Below are 14,413 nucleotides of genomic sequence, written 5' to 3' on the forward strand. Positions count from 1 at the left end.
GATGCAGCACATCTGGCCCCATGGACTTGTGCTCGTCCAGCTTTTCTAAATAGTCCTGAACCACTTCTTTCTCCACAGAGGGCTGGTCACCTCCTCCCCATGCTGTGCTGCCCAGTGCAGTAGTCAGGGAGCTGACCACCTTCATGAAGACAAAGGCAAAAAAAGCATTGAGTACATTAGCTTTTTCCACATCCTCTCTCACTAGGTTGCCTCCCTCATTCAGTAAGGGGCCCATACTTTCCTTGACTTTCTTCTTGTTACTAACATACCTGAAGAAACCCTTGTTACTCTTAACATCTCTTGCCAGCTGCAACTCCAGGTGTGATTTGGCCTTCCTGATGTCATTCCTGCATGCCTGAGCAATATTTTTATAGTCTTCCCTGGTCATTTGTCCAATCTTCCACCTCTTGTAAGCTTCTTTTTGTGTTCAAAATCAGCAAGGATTTCACTGTTAAGCCAAGCTGGTCGCCTGCCATATTTACTATTCTTTCTCCACATCGGGATGGTTTGTTCCTGTAACCTCAATAAGGATTCTTTAAAATATAGCCACTCTCCTGGATTCCTTTCCCCCTCATGTTGTTCTCCCAGGGGATCCTGCCCATCAGTTCCCTGAGGGAGTCAAAGTCTGCTGTTCTGAAGTCCAGGGTCCGTATTCTGCTGCTCTCCTTTCTTCCTTGTGTCAGGATCCTGAACTTGACCATCTCATGGTCACTGCCTCTCAGGTTCCCATCCACTTTTTTGCTTCCCCTACTAATTCTTCCTGGTTTGTAAGCAGCAGGTCAAGAAGAGCTCTGCCCCTAGCTGGTTCCTCCAGCACTTGCATCAGGAAATTGTCCCCTACACTTTCCAAAAGCGTCCTGGATTGTCTGTGCACAGCTGTATTGCTCTCCCAGCAGATATCAGGGAGATTGAAGTCTCCCATGAGAACCAGGGCCTGTGATCTAGTAACTTCCGTTAGTTGCCAGAAGAAAGCCTCATCCACCTCATTCCCTGGTCCGGTGGTCTATAGCAGACTCCCACCACAACATCACCCTTGTTGCTCACGCTTCTAAACTTAACTCAGACTCTCAGGTTTTTCTGCGGTTTCATACCAGAGCTCTGAGCAGTCATACTGCTCCCTTACATACAATGCAACTCCCCAACCTTTTCTGCTCTGCCTGTCCTTCCTGAACAGTTTATATCCATTCATGACAGTACTCCAGTCATGTGAGTTATCCTACCAAGTCTCTGTTCCAATCACATCATAATTCCTTGACTGTGCCAGGACTTCCAGTTCTCCCTGCTTGTTTCCCAGGCTTCTTGCATTTGTATACAGGCTGTGATGCAGCAGGGAGTGGGGAGTATTGAGCTGGGAATGGGAGACTTCCCTTGAGGGAAGATACCTGAGCCAGCAGGGGGTGGGGGCGAGGTGACACCTTCTGCCCAGGAAACTGGACAAAGGCTGGAGGAGGAGCTCTGGGGAGGCTGGGTGAGATGGCTGGAGCGGGTATCAGTTTGGAGCAGCCTGGGGAAAAGGCAGGAGCCCCAAGGCTGGGGTTTAATCTCCCTGCCCACCAGAAGGACCTGACTGAGGGGTCTGGTTTGTGCCTACAAGCTTTGGTTTGGACTGTGTTCCTGTCATCTCTAATAAACCTTCTGTTTTACTGGCTGGCTGAGAGTCACGGTGAATCACAGGAAGTGGGGGGTGGGGGGTGCAGGACCCTGTCGCCCCCAAACTTTGTGACGTAGGCACTTAAGATAACCCGCTGATCGTCCCGCTTTCTCAGTATGAGGCAGGAGTCCTCCCCTCTTGCGCTCTCCTGCTCGTGCTTCTCCCGGTATCTCCCTTCCCCACTTACCTCAGGGCTTTGGTCTCCTTCACACATGTACGTATGTATCTGTGTTTATATGTGCATACATGGGGGGGCGTTCACCTCAATGTGTGTGCATGTATGTACAGACTATCATATATCTCTGCTACTGAAATGAACTGCCCTGCTCCTTATAGGGATCTATATTCTCCCCTTGTCTAGGCCCCCCAGATGTGGATCAGCCCTGTGAGCCCAGCCTGCAGGCCTGGAGCCCAGAGCTCCACCTGTACCACATGAACATGACTGTTCCTTGCCCCCAGCCGCATGGTTGTATCCTGGAGCTGCGTTTCCTGCACCCCGTGTACCCGGAGTCTCTTGTACTGTGGACCACCTACCTCTCCACAGACTCGCCCAAGGCCTTGTCTGACATTGAAATCCTGACGGAGCATGGGGAGTCCATTCACCTGGGCCCCCTGGACACTTTCTGCGACACCCCCCTCACTGTTAGGCTCAACGTCAACAGGAAGGTGTCTGGGGTAAAGGTCTACACCTTTGATGAGCGGATGGAGATAGATGCGGCTCTCTTAACCTCCATGCCCCAGAGCCCCCTCTGCTCCAGCTGCAAGCCTGTGAGGTACAGGATCCTGCGGGACCCCCCGTTTGCTAGCGGCTCCCCCATAACGGGGTTGCACATGCACCGAAAGTTCACCGACACGTGAGTAGCAAGATCGGTCCACCAAAGGCCCCGGGGGAGGGGGAGGGATGCTGTTCTAGTTCTCCTGGCTTTTCTGGCTTCTGCATTTGGATTCATTGATGGTTTTTAGGACTCAACCGCTTTGTGGTGAGCAGTGCCATGAACGCCCAGCCACAGAGTTTGCCCAGAACACCCCATTCGTTATGACAGTTCCGTGACACTAGCATGATACTCACCAGGAAGCTGTTTCCCACTAGAGAGAACTCTTTAACTTTGACACATTTCCCCATCTGTGGGACCAGGGTAATGACTGTTCAAGTCACGTAGGGTAGGGGATAATTTCATGCGATGGTCCACCTAGAGGGAAACATGGCAGGCTCCTCCGATTACTTGCTACAGATCCTCTTTCTAGAGCCTCGGCTCGTGGCAATTGTAGAATTGGGGAGAAACCTACCTGTGCTTATGGCTTTGTATGTGCATGTGCCACAGTGCAATACATTCTCGTGGCTTGGATATATTGGCACCCTGAATGTTTTATTGATATAGAGACGGGCCATAACCAAAACCTCAGATCCAAATACCCCCAGACTTTGGGGACATGGGAAACTGGAATCTAGATTGGAATTTGCCAAATTATCCCTGTCTGCCTGCCTGGCTAAATTTACATGCTAGTTTTAAACACCCTAAACTTTGAGGGGGCTCAAAGCCCAGATCTGAACTGTGTGGCTTCTTTCCATCTATCCATCCATACCCAGGCCAAGCCATGCAAATTTCATTGAGATTCTGAGGACCATCTCTCCCACTCCTTGCCTCTCTTGTTCCCCTCCACCCCTAACACACACCAGCTTTCCCTTCTTCCCCCTTGTAAAACCCAGGATCCTGTATCTAGAGCATCATCAGGGCCGGGCCAGGGGCAGAGCGGGGTTGAGCACCCCCCAGTAGGAGCAGAAGTGGGCGCCTATGGTTCTGTCACAGTCTGCCTTGTATCCCTACATGTCTTGTGGCTGTGCAGCTTTGGCCCAGAGCTCTGACCCCAGCAGCCTGCCAACAGGACATAACCCTCATCCTGGCTTTGCCCAACCTGGTTACTACTGGTTTGCAGCCTGGCCTTAGTACCCTTCTAGCCCCAGATTCATCCCAAAATCTTCCTACTGTAAGAACCAGCCCCTGTCACTGGACCCTCCCAGAGAAAGTGTTAGGTTTGCAGTCTCTCCAGAGACACCAATCTGTTAGCTTTCTAGAAGCACACAAGTTTAGAAAAGTTTCATCCTACTGGGGAAAATAGAAAGGAACATAAACTCTGGCAAGCCAAGTATAAAAGGCCGAAAAAGAATTTGAAGAGCAACTAGCAAAAGACACACAAACTAACTGAATTTTTTTAATGTACATCAGAAGCAGAAAGCCTCCCAAACAATCAGTGCGGCCACTGGACGATCAAGGTGGTCAAGGAGCACTCAAGGAAAACAAGGCTGTTGTGGAGAAGCAAAATGATTTTTTTGCATCAGTCTTTAATGCAGAGGCCATGAAGGAGTTTTCCACACCTGAGCCATTCTTTTTAGGTGAAAAATCTGAGGAACTGTCCCAGATTGAGGTGTCAATAGAGGTGGTTTTGGAACAATCTGATCAATTTAAACAGTAATAAGTCACCAGAACTAGAAGGTATTCACCCAAGAGTTCTAAAGGAACTTGGATATGAAACTGCAGAACTACTAACTGTGGTATGTAACTTATTGTTTAAATCAGCCTCTGTACCAGATGACTGGAGGATAACTAATGTAACGCTTATTTTTAAAAAAGGCTCCAGAGGTGAACCTGGCAATTCCAGGCCAGCTAGCTTAACTTCAGTTGCAGGCAAATTGGTTGAAACTTGACACTATAGCAACCTTTGGTCTGTGGACCCCTGGGGGGCTGCAGACTAAGTCTAAGATTTCCAAAGAGGTCCGCATCTCCATTTGAAATTTTTTAGGGGCCCATAAATGAAAAAGGGTGAAAACCACTGACCTAGAAGAACATGGTATGTTGGGGAAGAGTCAACACGGCTTTTGTAGAGGGTAATCATAATCATGCCTCACCTTTGGATTTTCTTTGTCTTACAAGTCAGGAAGGCCTCTTGGGGATTCAGTCCTCTGTCTCTCTGGGGTGCAGGATCTATCTTCATTTCCTGTCTCTTGAGCTCAGGAACCCCTCCCACCCCCAGGTTTAGCTCAATAGTTTTGAATACTGCTAATATGTAAATTGAGGCACACTGACATGCCTTTGCCTAGGCCACACCTTTTTATCACCTTTGCCTAGGCTCGGCTGTCTGATCTTCAACATGTTCTGGTAACATCATACAGAGGGAATTCATAACTTCACATGTAACGTTAACACATGAATTTCACAATGATAGTCATAACCTGCACGTTATTAGTTTTCACGTGGTACCTTACACAACACCTTTTGGATAAATAGCATGACAACAAAGGTTTGGGTGCAGTGAGTTGGTTGGGTCTGAAGATAGACAGTGCACCCTGTGCCAGTGGGCATTAACGGCTCCTAGGGTCACACTTAGGTTTGGGATTGTTCCTATAGAGCTCTTAGCCTGCTTAGTACAAATACACCATTTAAAAATTCTTTTAACATTTTATTAAAGATCCAGAGAGGAAGGAAAAACAGTGAAAGTATTTGAAATGTGAAGTATCAAGTACGGCTTTTATTTTATCAACAGATTTTTTTTCCCTTTTCCTTTAGTTGGAGAGTTTTTTAGAAGGGAAAAACTCCCTTGTTTGACAGTCTCTTAGTTGGTATCAGATAGTTATCACTGCCCTTTGGGGGAAAAGAGAAGTAGGTAGTTGAAAATGACTGGAGCTGTTGTTAAAATCCAATCCTGTTGCATCCCAAGTGGTGTTGGAGATTCAGCTGGAACCAGTAGAGGCATTGATGTTTTCTGGAGCCCTCTCTCTGGCCTGGCCTGGCCTGGCCTGGTCTGGTCAGGACATCTCTCAGGATTAGGATGACAAAGACCCAGAGTCCCAGGAGATGGTGCATGTGGCAGCCATGACTATGAAGCTTGTTTCAGTAGCCTCCATCTTTTTAATTTTCTTTCCCCCAGTCTTTCTTTTAAGGACCCACAAAGGGAATGGTGGGTGGAATAGCCCATGTCCCCAGTATTTTGCCCACAATTAGGCCTAATATCTGACACTTCAGTTTTTATTTATTAATTTCCAGTTCCATATTTTCTGTTTTTACCAAGCATGATTTCAACATGGTCCTTGAATTATATCATTGTGGCCTTTTTTTGTTTGGACTAATTTGGTTCTCTTGCACCTGTTTACAACACTTGTTACTGAAAGCAACTTGACCTATTTTTCATTAACATTTGTTATTATAGGTCATTGTATTACTTAATAAACTTTGATATACTCTTTACAACTGAGCTACAATTAGGGTAAATTCATCAGCCAATTATTGCAACACTTCCTACCTATCAGGGTAGCATCCACAGGACCGTTATCTTTCCATTCTGCTTAGATACAACACATGCTTTTTATAACCTCTAGCATCCCCTTTGCCTCTTATGAATCCACTGGAAATGGCCACATACAGACCTATGTTTCCCACATGGTATTTGTTCTCTCCGAGTTTGTTTCATTCCTCTGTGTTTTTGCAGGGATGTCACACCAGGCCAATTGTACCGGTACCAGGTGCAGGCCATGGCTGGGGCAGCTGTGGGAGAACCCTCTCCACCTTTGATCCATACCCAGGGCACTCCCTATTGTGGAGACGGAAAAGTGACCATGTAAGTACTGAATTCTACATGTTTGGGAGATGTTTTTTAAAGCCGTTCGGTCTAGTAGAGTAGATTCAAAGGTAAACAGAAGACCTGATCCTTCACTCCATGACACCGGATTTATGCTAGCATAACTCCTCTCAAGTCAGTGGTGCCAAACCATTACTAAAGAATGAAGGTTCAAACCCAAAGTGTTTTGCAAAATCTAATGCTTCTTAGAAGGTAAAGATGCACCTTGCGAGGTGCGGAGTTTGGATCTGGATTCTGATCTGAACTTCCCCAAAGTCATGGGGTGCTTGGTCCAATGCTTAGGCCAGAACCAATCTCTATAAAGTGTCACAGATTTTTAAACCCCAAAAGGAGCATTCTGATCATCTAGTCTGGCCTCCTGCATAGATCAGGCCAGAGAACTTCACCCAATGATTCTGCATTGTGCCCAGTAACTTGTGGCTCTCTGCTAGAGCATATATTTTAGAATGACATCCAATCTCGATTTAAAGACCCCAAATGATGAGGAAACTTACAGCATCCCCTGGTTAAGTTCGTCTAATTGTTAACTATCCTCTCTGGTAAAAATTTGTATCATGTTTCCAGTCTGAATTTTTCTGACTTCAACTTGGTGATAAGTGCATGAGACCCAACAGGGGAAACTGTCTAAAAGGGCCAGATCCTCAGCTGGTGTAATTCAGCATAGCTTCGTTGACTTCATTGCTGATTTACTACAGTTAAGGGTCTGGCATCTGGGCCTCTGGAGAGTGAATCACCACTTTAGTTCCACTGTCCAGGCTGAGTGAAGTTGAAAAAACTGAACAAGCAACGTAAATGGGAGGCAAGTAGTGCAGATTTGTGATAGGCTTTTAACAAGACTGATCTAAAGGGCAGCTGGGAACACAGCTTAGGAAGTCTTGTTTAGTAAACAATTTTAAACCTTCGGGTAATAACAGTGAGTCAAAGTCAAGAGAGTGGAGAGGCAAGATTGATTTTTCTCATTGTGCATCTTTGTGTATGAAGAGTGTCTGAAGCAAAATTGCTTGAATATTTGAAGTTTTGAGTGTGAAGGTGTGTGTGTGCATGTGGGTGGGTGCGTGCACACATGAGAATAAACCTGAATTCACCTAAGCATATAATTTTCCCTATTTTTGCTATCAGATCAGCTTTTTGCAGCACACTGACAGATGCTGCTTGTGAAAATTGCTTGTGGTTTTCTCATGAAATGTAGCATGTGGCTATTGCTTTCCCCCCCTCACTCACTAAACTCATCCCTATCCCTTACCCCACCTTGACTTGTCCAACTCCCAGTGGAAAAACTGACTATTCTTCACATCTGACATCACTGGCAGCTCTTCTCCTCTCACACAGGCTTGGTAGTTGCACTTGCTTCCACGCTGAGTTCCCCAAGGAAGATGATGGTGGGGTGGGGCCTCTTTTCTCCCACTCTGGCTTTCTCAACTCCTTCCTCACCTGACGAGTTAGACTCTTCTCTCCCTCCATGTAGCTGGCATCCCATGATTCCTCCCGTGAAATCTGTCTTGAGGGTTGTCCTTAAACATGGGATCCTGACCCTTATGGAGCTGAAAAGCTTGAAGGGCAGCTAGTCAAGAGGGCGTTAACATTTCTTGCCGATGGTCTCTTAGGAGCTTGGAAGAGGAGTGCGATGATGGAGACCTGTTAGATGGAGATGGCTGCTCTGGGAAGTGTAAAAAGGAAAAAGGCTTCAACTGTGTTGGTAAGTCATGTGCTGAGTCAGCCCATTCCTTCTCTCCTTGGCCACCCCCTTTTTGGGCCACGATGACCACCCGGGGGAAGGGTATAGTTTTTTCTCCTGCTGTAACATCCCTGTGGTGGGCTGTCCTGTCTGCCAGGACCCTCTTCAGGGATCTGCCCCCAGCAGAAGCATTGTAGACACTAAACTTCTAGCCTTTGACCTCTCTGCAGGAGAGCCAAGCCTCTGTTATGTTCACGAGGGGGATGGAGTGTGTGAGCCCTTCGAGAGGAGAAGTAGCATCCAGGACTGTGGCCTCTACACTCCCAAAGGGTACATGGATCAGTGGGCAGCACAGGCCTACACCTCCCACCAGGACAAGAAGTCATGTCCTGTTTCCATGGTGACCGGAGAGCCTGTTGTGAAGGTGAGGCTAGGCATTTCCTTGTACAGGGGCAATCCCAAACCTGATGTGATCTCCAGTGTCCTTGCCTTTCCTGTCCCTCCCTATGGAGCACCTATTCCCAAAGGCCTATGTGACTCAGTCCTCCCAGCAGAGCAGCTTTCACGCATCAGGCAGCTTAAAATCAGCCATATAAACTTGAAAAGAAAATCCTGGCATTGCCATGACATGCTGAGCTTAGCTGTCGGTCGCACTGCATGTGGCCTTTCCACCAAGGGAAAGGCTGTTTAAGAAACCCCCAGCACTGTTAACCCTTAACATTCACTGCCACAAGGTTGCATTGTGGCCAGAAGCTTTACAAAGGATTCAGAAGGGCTGAAGTTAGAAGTGCACAGTCCTTACTTGGGATGGGCCAGAGCCGTTGGGCTGGTCCTCTGTGCGGGGGTGAATTTCACCCTGATATGAATAGGCAGCACGTCATTGTTACACCAGATATGATGAGAAATTATGGCCCTGATCCAGCAAGCATTTAAGTACATGCATAACTTTAAGCTCACGAGTTATCCCATTGCAGTCATAAAAATTAACATGGGCCTAAATGCGCTTAGGATCAGGGTGTGAAAGGATGTAAACCCTCATGCTTCAGAACATATGCCCACCACTTAGTGTCGGAAGCCCCTTGAAGTTAGTGGGCATCTTTCCACTGACTTCAATGGGCTATGGATCAGTGCTGAACAGCCTGGGAGAAATGTTTCCTGTGGGCGTGTTTGTGCATACTTCTCATTGCATCTTCATCCGAAACATTTGGTGCTGGTCTTTGTCTGAAATGGGATGCTCTCCTAGATGGACCTGGTGTCGTCTGGAAGTTCCTATAGCTCTGTGCGCCATCCTCTTAAATAATATATCATTTTAGTTTGTAAAGTAAGCTCTTAGAGACATGGTCCCTCTCTGCATATGCCATTGCTCTGGATAGAGGCTGTGTGGCCCAGTGGATGGTGCACTGGACTGGGACTCAGGAGACTTGGGTTCTATTCCTGCTTTATCTGCTGGGGGACCTTGGGCAAGTCACTTCACAGCTTTGTGCCTCAGTTTCCTCATCTCTAAAATAATAAAATTAATGACACTGACCTCCTTTGTAAAGCACTGCCTTGTGATCAACTGGTGAGAAATGCAATAGAGCTAGGTGTTATTATTACATCTGTCTGTACAGTGCTTTGTACCTTTTTGGTGCAATAATTGTCATCAACCCAATAAGGAATTGAGATAAATTAGCAACATCATATCAATATTTCATACAAAGAGCCTAAGAAAGGGGAACAGGGAGCGTGGAGAAAAGTGCAAATATTGTAGCCATTTGTGTGTGCTCTTCTCTGACCAGTCTTGGTACAGTGGACAATCTTGAGACCCCTTGTTCCAGAGGAATCAAGATTTCAAGGGCCAGGTTCTCATCTGGTGTAAATCTGTGTGGATCCACAGGACTATACTGATTTATGCCAGTTGAGGATCTGACCCTGTATATTGATTATTCGGAACGTTTTTTCTTCTAGACTATTGAGCACAAGTCTCAGCTGATGTAAATTGGGATCCCTGTGCTGAAATCAGTGGATTTGTGCTCATTTACACTGAGCTAGCTCATAGTCTTTCCCTCAATCCCACAGGTACCCTGAAATATTCTTTATTCAAGCAGGTGACTTCTGTCACCCCTTCCCTTCTGCTCTGGTTAATGCTGTGGTGCCTCTTTCCTGGTGGGCATGTAGGAGGCTGGTAGTTCTCTCCCTCTCTTCCCCTTCATGCCCGCTGCTGCTGGGGCTGAAAATCTCTCCTTTCCAGGTGTGCACATCCCACCTTAAAGATATGCCAGAGCATCATTCCCTTGCTACTTGGTTCCCTTGCACCACCAGCCGCGATGATGCTCAGGTTGCCGATGGGGAGAAAACGTCCTTGGATGATAGAGTTTGGCTCAAAGTAAGTGGCATTGGGCACCTGGGCTTAACAGGAAGGCTACTTTGTAGGGTGGGGAGGGCTTTCCTATCCTTGTCCCACACTTTCAGGGATAAAGCCAATTCTTTCCCTTCCCCCTGTCCTGGAGTAATGAAGAGCTCTCCCTCAGCTGGGTCACAAACTGATCAGCTACAGCCAGGCATTCTACAGATGAGTCATAGCAACTGAAAGCCAATGACAGGCACGTGTATCACTCATTTTATCCACATTAGTGTATGGATCACCACGGCGGGGGAGACCGAACCCTACGCAGTGTTCTGTAAATGAAAAAGCCATTGCCAGGCAAATGCAGGAACTCCTCGCTTAACATTGTAGTTGTTCCTGAAAAATGCTACTTTTAAGCGAATCCAATTTCCCCATAAGAATTAATGTAAATAGGGGGGTTGGGTTCCAGGGACACTCTTTTCACCAGACAAGACTATATATATTTTTACACACACACACTGTAGGTTTTAAACAATTTAATACTGTACACAGCAATGATGATTGTGAAGCTTGGTTGAGGTGAAGTCAGAGGATGGGATATTTCCCAGCGAATGCCTTACTGCTAAATGACAGGTTTCAGAGTAGCAGTCGTGTTAGTCTGTATACACAAAAAGAAAGAGTACTGGTGGCACCTTAGACTAACCAATTTATTTGAGCATCAGCTTTCGTGAGCTACATCCAGTGAAGTGAGCTGTAGCTCACGAAAGCTTAGGCTCAAATAAATTGGTTAGTCTCTAAGGTGTCACAAGTCCTCCTTTTCTTTTTACTGCTAAATGATGAACTAGCACTCAACTGAGCCCTTAAGGGTTAACAAGTTGTTAATTTAGCCTCGCATTCAACAAGGCAGCATGAATGGAGAGAGGGGAGACAGCATGGCAGAGAGACAGACACACACACTCTGTGTGTGTGTGTGTGTGAGAGAGAGAGATGTGCACATTGCCCCTTTAAGTACACTGACCGCACTTGAATTGCCTTTTTAAGTAGATCAGCAAGTTGAGACCGCAGCTGCTGCCAGCAAGCTCCCTCCCTCCTGAGTCCTGTCGTGCTTCTTTCCTCCCCCCCCCAACTCTATGAAGATAAGGTTCAGGGGGAGGGGGACACCCTGATACTAGCACCCCTCTTCTCTTGCCCCCCGCACAGCAAGCAGGAGGCTCCCAGAAGCAGCTCCAAGGCAGGGGGCAGGAGCAGCACATGGCAGTGGGGGGAAGGACAGCTGAACTGCCCAGCAATTGATAGCCTGCTGGGTAGCTCCTGCACAGGGAACTTAAGGGAGCAGGGAGCTGATGGGAGGGGGGGGGGCTGCTGGTCCACTCTGGTTCCAAGCCCCCACGACTAGCTCCAAAGGGCTGCTCTTCCTGCAAGTGGTAGACAAAGCAGGCGGCTGCCAAGCAATGTTATAAGGGAACATTGCGCAACTTTAAACAAGCATGTTCTCTAATTGATCAGCAACGAAACAACCTTAACAGGGACAACTTTAGGTGAGGAGTTACTGTACCAAGAGGCGTTATTTGAGATTTTACTGTTTGCCTTCAAGGGCACCTTCAATATCACCCTTGCTGCTACTGTTCTGCTTTAGCTCAGTTTTCACTCACTTTGCACTGGCGTAAATGACTGCACAAGGGGCAGTGTGATCCCAAGGCCTTAGGGCCAGCCTCTTCTGGGAGGTGAGAAGGCTGGCCTGGAATTCCTGACCATGCCTACAGACATGTTTTAGAGGGTGGGAGTCAGGGCCTTTCTGACCTGGCATCTGAGACTGTCCCACAATTGCATTGGCCTCAACTCCACCAGGGAGAGTAAAACCTGGGTTTTAATCACATAAGGAGGACATAAGTAGAAGAGACACAGGGAGCTGATATGTCCATTAGGAAGATGCAGTTCATACAGTGCTGATTTTCTGATTGTAACCACAGTTTAATTTTATGTGGCTGCTGCCTTCTATTATTGGGAGGTTGTTATTTCTCTTTGCTCTTTCTGTACAGTTTATATGGGGCATGTTGCCCTGTTTAGTCCTAGATTGTCTGTAATTACCTTTTTGTTAAGGCACTTGGGAGACTTAGTGCATCATTAATCATTGGTCAATAAACAGTGTTATTACCTTTCTGTTCCTAATACGCCTGTATCCCTACGTCAGAGACTATCAGGGTTGGAAGGGACCTCAGGAGGTCATCTAGTCCAACCCCCTATGCATCTACAGAGAATTCTACCTACATAGCCTTCATTCTCTTCTGTCTATATCTCTTGGACCTTCCCTCTGGGTTCCCTACTGTGCTTATGCCAGGGCAAAGACCCTCCCTTTTTTCCTTTGCTCACAAGAAAGAGGAAAGCCCCCTCTTTGTGCTGCCTTGATGGAGGCTCGCTTTCCACTTCTCACCAGGATTAACTCATGTTCCAGTGCATTATGAAAGACTTTCATTACTGACTCCACACGCTCATTTTAGGTGTGCTATTATTTTCCACCCATAAAATTATTTATGGGCTAGTAATAAATATGCCCATGTTCTTTCTCTTTTATAGTGTTTGCCTGTTTGCTAACAGATTGGTCTGGGAAGCAGGTTTCTTTTTCATACATATATGAAAAAACACTCTCCCATACAAATATAGCTGTTTATACACACATCTCAGTAACACATGCATACACCTCCACTCACAGGACTATTTTAATGCTCCATGTCCCATGCTTTAAAAGAGCAATCATATTGCTCATTAGGTACAGGATTCCAGTTGTATGGAATGAAACATTTTCAACAGGTGGCACTAAAGGGCAAAGAAATCATTGTGCCCCTACATGAAGGCACAGATGTAAGTGGGGGTGGCCATCTGCTGAAGAATGCAAATGTCTGTTCAACATAACTAGCCTCCCATAGTGCACCTGAAAAGAGCTGGTATACTTGCAGATATGAGTTATTCTGATTTATGGAGGAGCACTTTCCAGTGGCAGTGCTTTGTTCTCTATTTCCTAAACATCAGATTCAAGGAAGACTTGGAGTCATGTCAGAATGTAACAAGCAGGAAATTAAGCAAAAGAAAAAAAATTAAAATATAGCCAACTGCAGCTCAATCCATAATAAGAAAAAGGAAGCACACACAGGTAATACTTAGTGAGATAAGCCAGATACTGCAGTGTTAGGGTTCCCTCCCCATTCAGAACTCTGGGGAATAGATGTGGGGACCTGCATGAAAGACCCCCTAAGCTTATTTCTACCAGCTTAGGTTAAAACTTCCCCAAGGCACAAATTACTTCTTGGCCTTGGACGGTATTCACTGCCACCACCAAGTGAGTTAGACAAAGATTTAAGGAAAAGAACCACTTGGAGTTCCTGTTCCCCAAAATATTCCCCCCAAGTCCCTCACCCCCCCAGATTTAAAAGTATTTTCTTTCCCCATTGGTCCTTTTGGTCAGGTGCCAATCAGGTTAATTGAACTGATTAACCTCTTATAGGTAAGGGGATTCTGTAGCTCTGGCCAAGAGGAATTTTATTTTACTGTATACATAAAGGTTGTTACCCTTCCCCTTATATTTATGACATGCAGTTTTAATTCAGAAACAGATTTTGCCAAGTGCCTGCACAGGGGAGCAGTGGGGAGGGATGGAATAAGGAGCGTCCCCCAAATTGGCACAAGCTGATGATCTGGCCCTCACAAATTAGGTTGGGATGAGAGCTCGATATTGAGGTGCTTATCCATACTACCCAAGCTTCTTGCGTGTGCAGAACTGGAACTCTCCATGGTAATGTGCTTCCTGCTTTGGAGCAGGCTGTGGTGCTGACAGGATTGACCTTCATGGTGTCTCAGGGCTTCCAGTCCTGGACAGGAGGTGGAAATACAACAAGGGTGAAATAATAACAGGAGGGAAATGTTACGGGGAAATTGCCCAGCTTCAGTGATGATTGAGTGGGAATTTAGGGCGAAGGTGCAAAAAGATATTTCCTCCACCTTGCTTTGCCCCACGCCTGCGCCAGCTCCCTGTGGGCCCCAGTGAGTGGCTGCGAACGTGAAATACTTGTCCCACCCTCTGATCACTGTATCCCCGCTCACTGTGTTGAGTTTCCAAGGGTGCTCCTGAGCTATT

The 14,413-nt window shown here is 46.6% G+C and overlaps 1 protein-coding gene across 1 annotated transcript in view; it reads left to right on the forward strand.

Annotated features, from left to right (window-relative positions):
• The window catches only part of PAPPA2 (pappalysin 2), a gene marked incomplete at its 5' end in the record, with an annotated part of 171,404 nt that overhangs the window by 74,713 nt on the left and 82,278 nt on the right, over positions 1–14,413 (forward strand). Inside the window, 5 exons of the mRNA XM_084637992.1 lie at positions 2,013–2,505; positions 6,134–6,262; positions 7,888–7,979; positions 8,189–8,382; positions 10,189–10,323. Coding sequence (XP_084494118.1) covers positions 2,013–2,505; positions 6,134–6,262; positions 7,888–7,979; positions 8,189–8,382; positions 10,189–10,323 — 1,043 coding nt within the window. The remainder of the gene's footprint in view (positions 1–2,012; positions 2,506–6,133; positions 6,263–7,887; positions 7,980–8,188; positions 8,383–10,188; positions 10,324–14,413) is intronic.

The sequence above is a fragment of the Lepidochelys olivacea genome (genome assembly GCF_965140295.1).
Source record: "Lepidochelys olivacea isolate rLepOli2 genome assembly, chromosome: 8".
NCBI lineage: Eukaryota > Metazoa > Chordata > Testudines > Cheloniidae > Lepidochelys > Lepidochelys olivacea.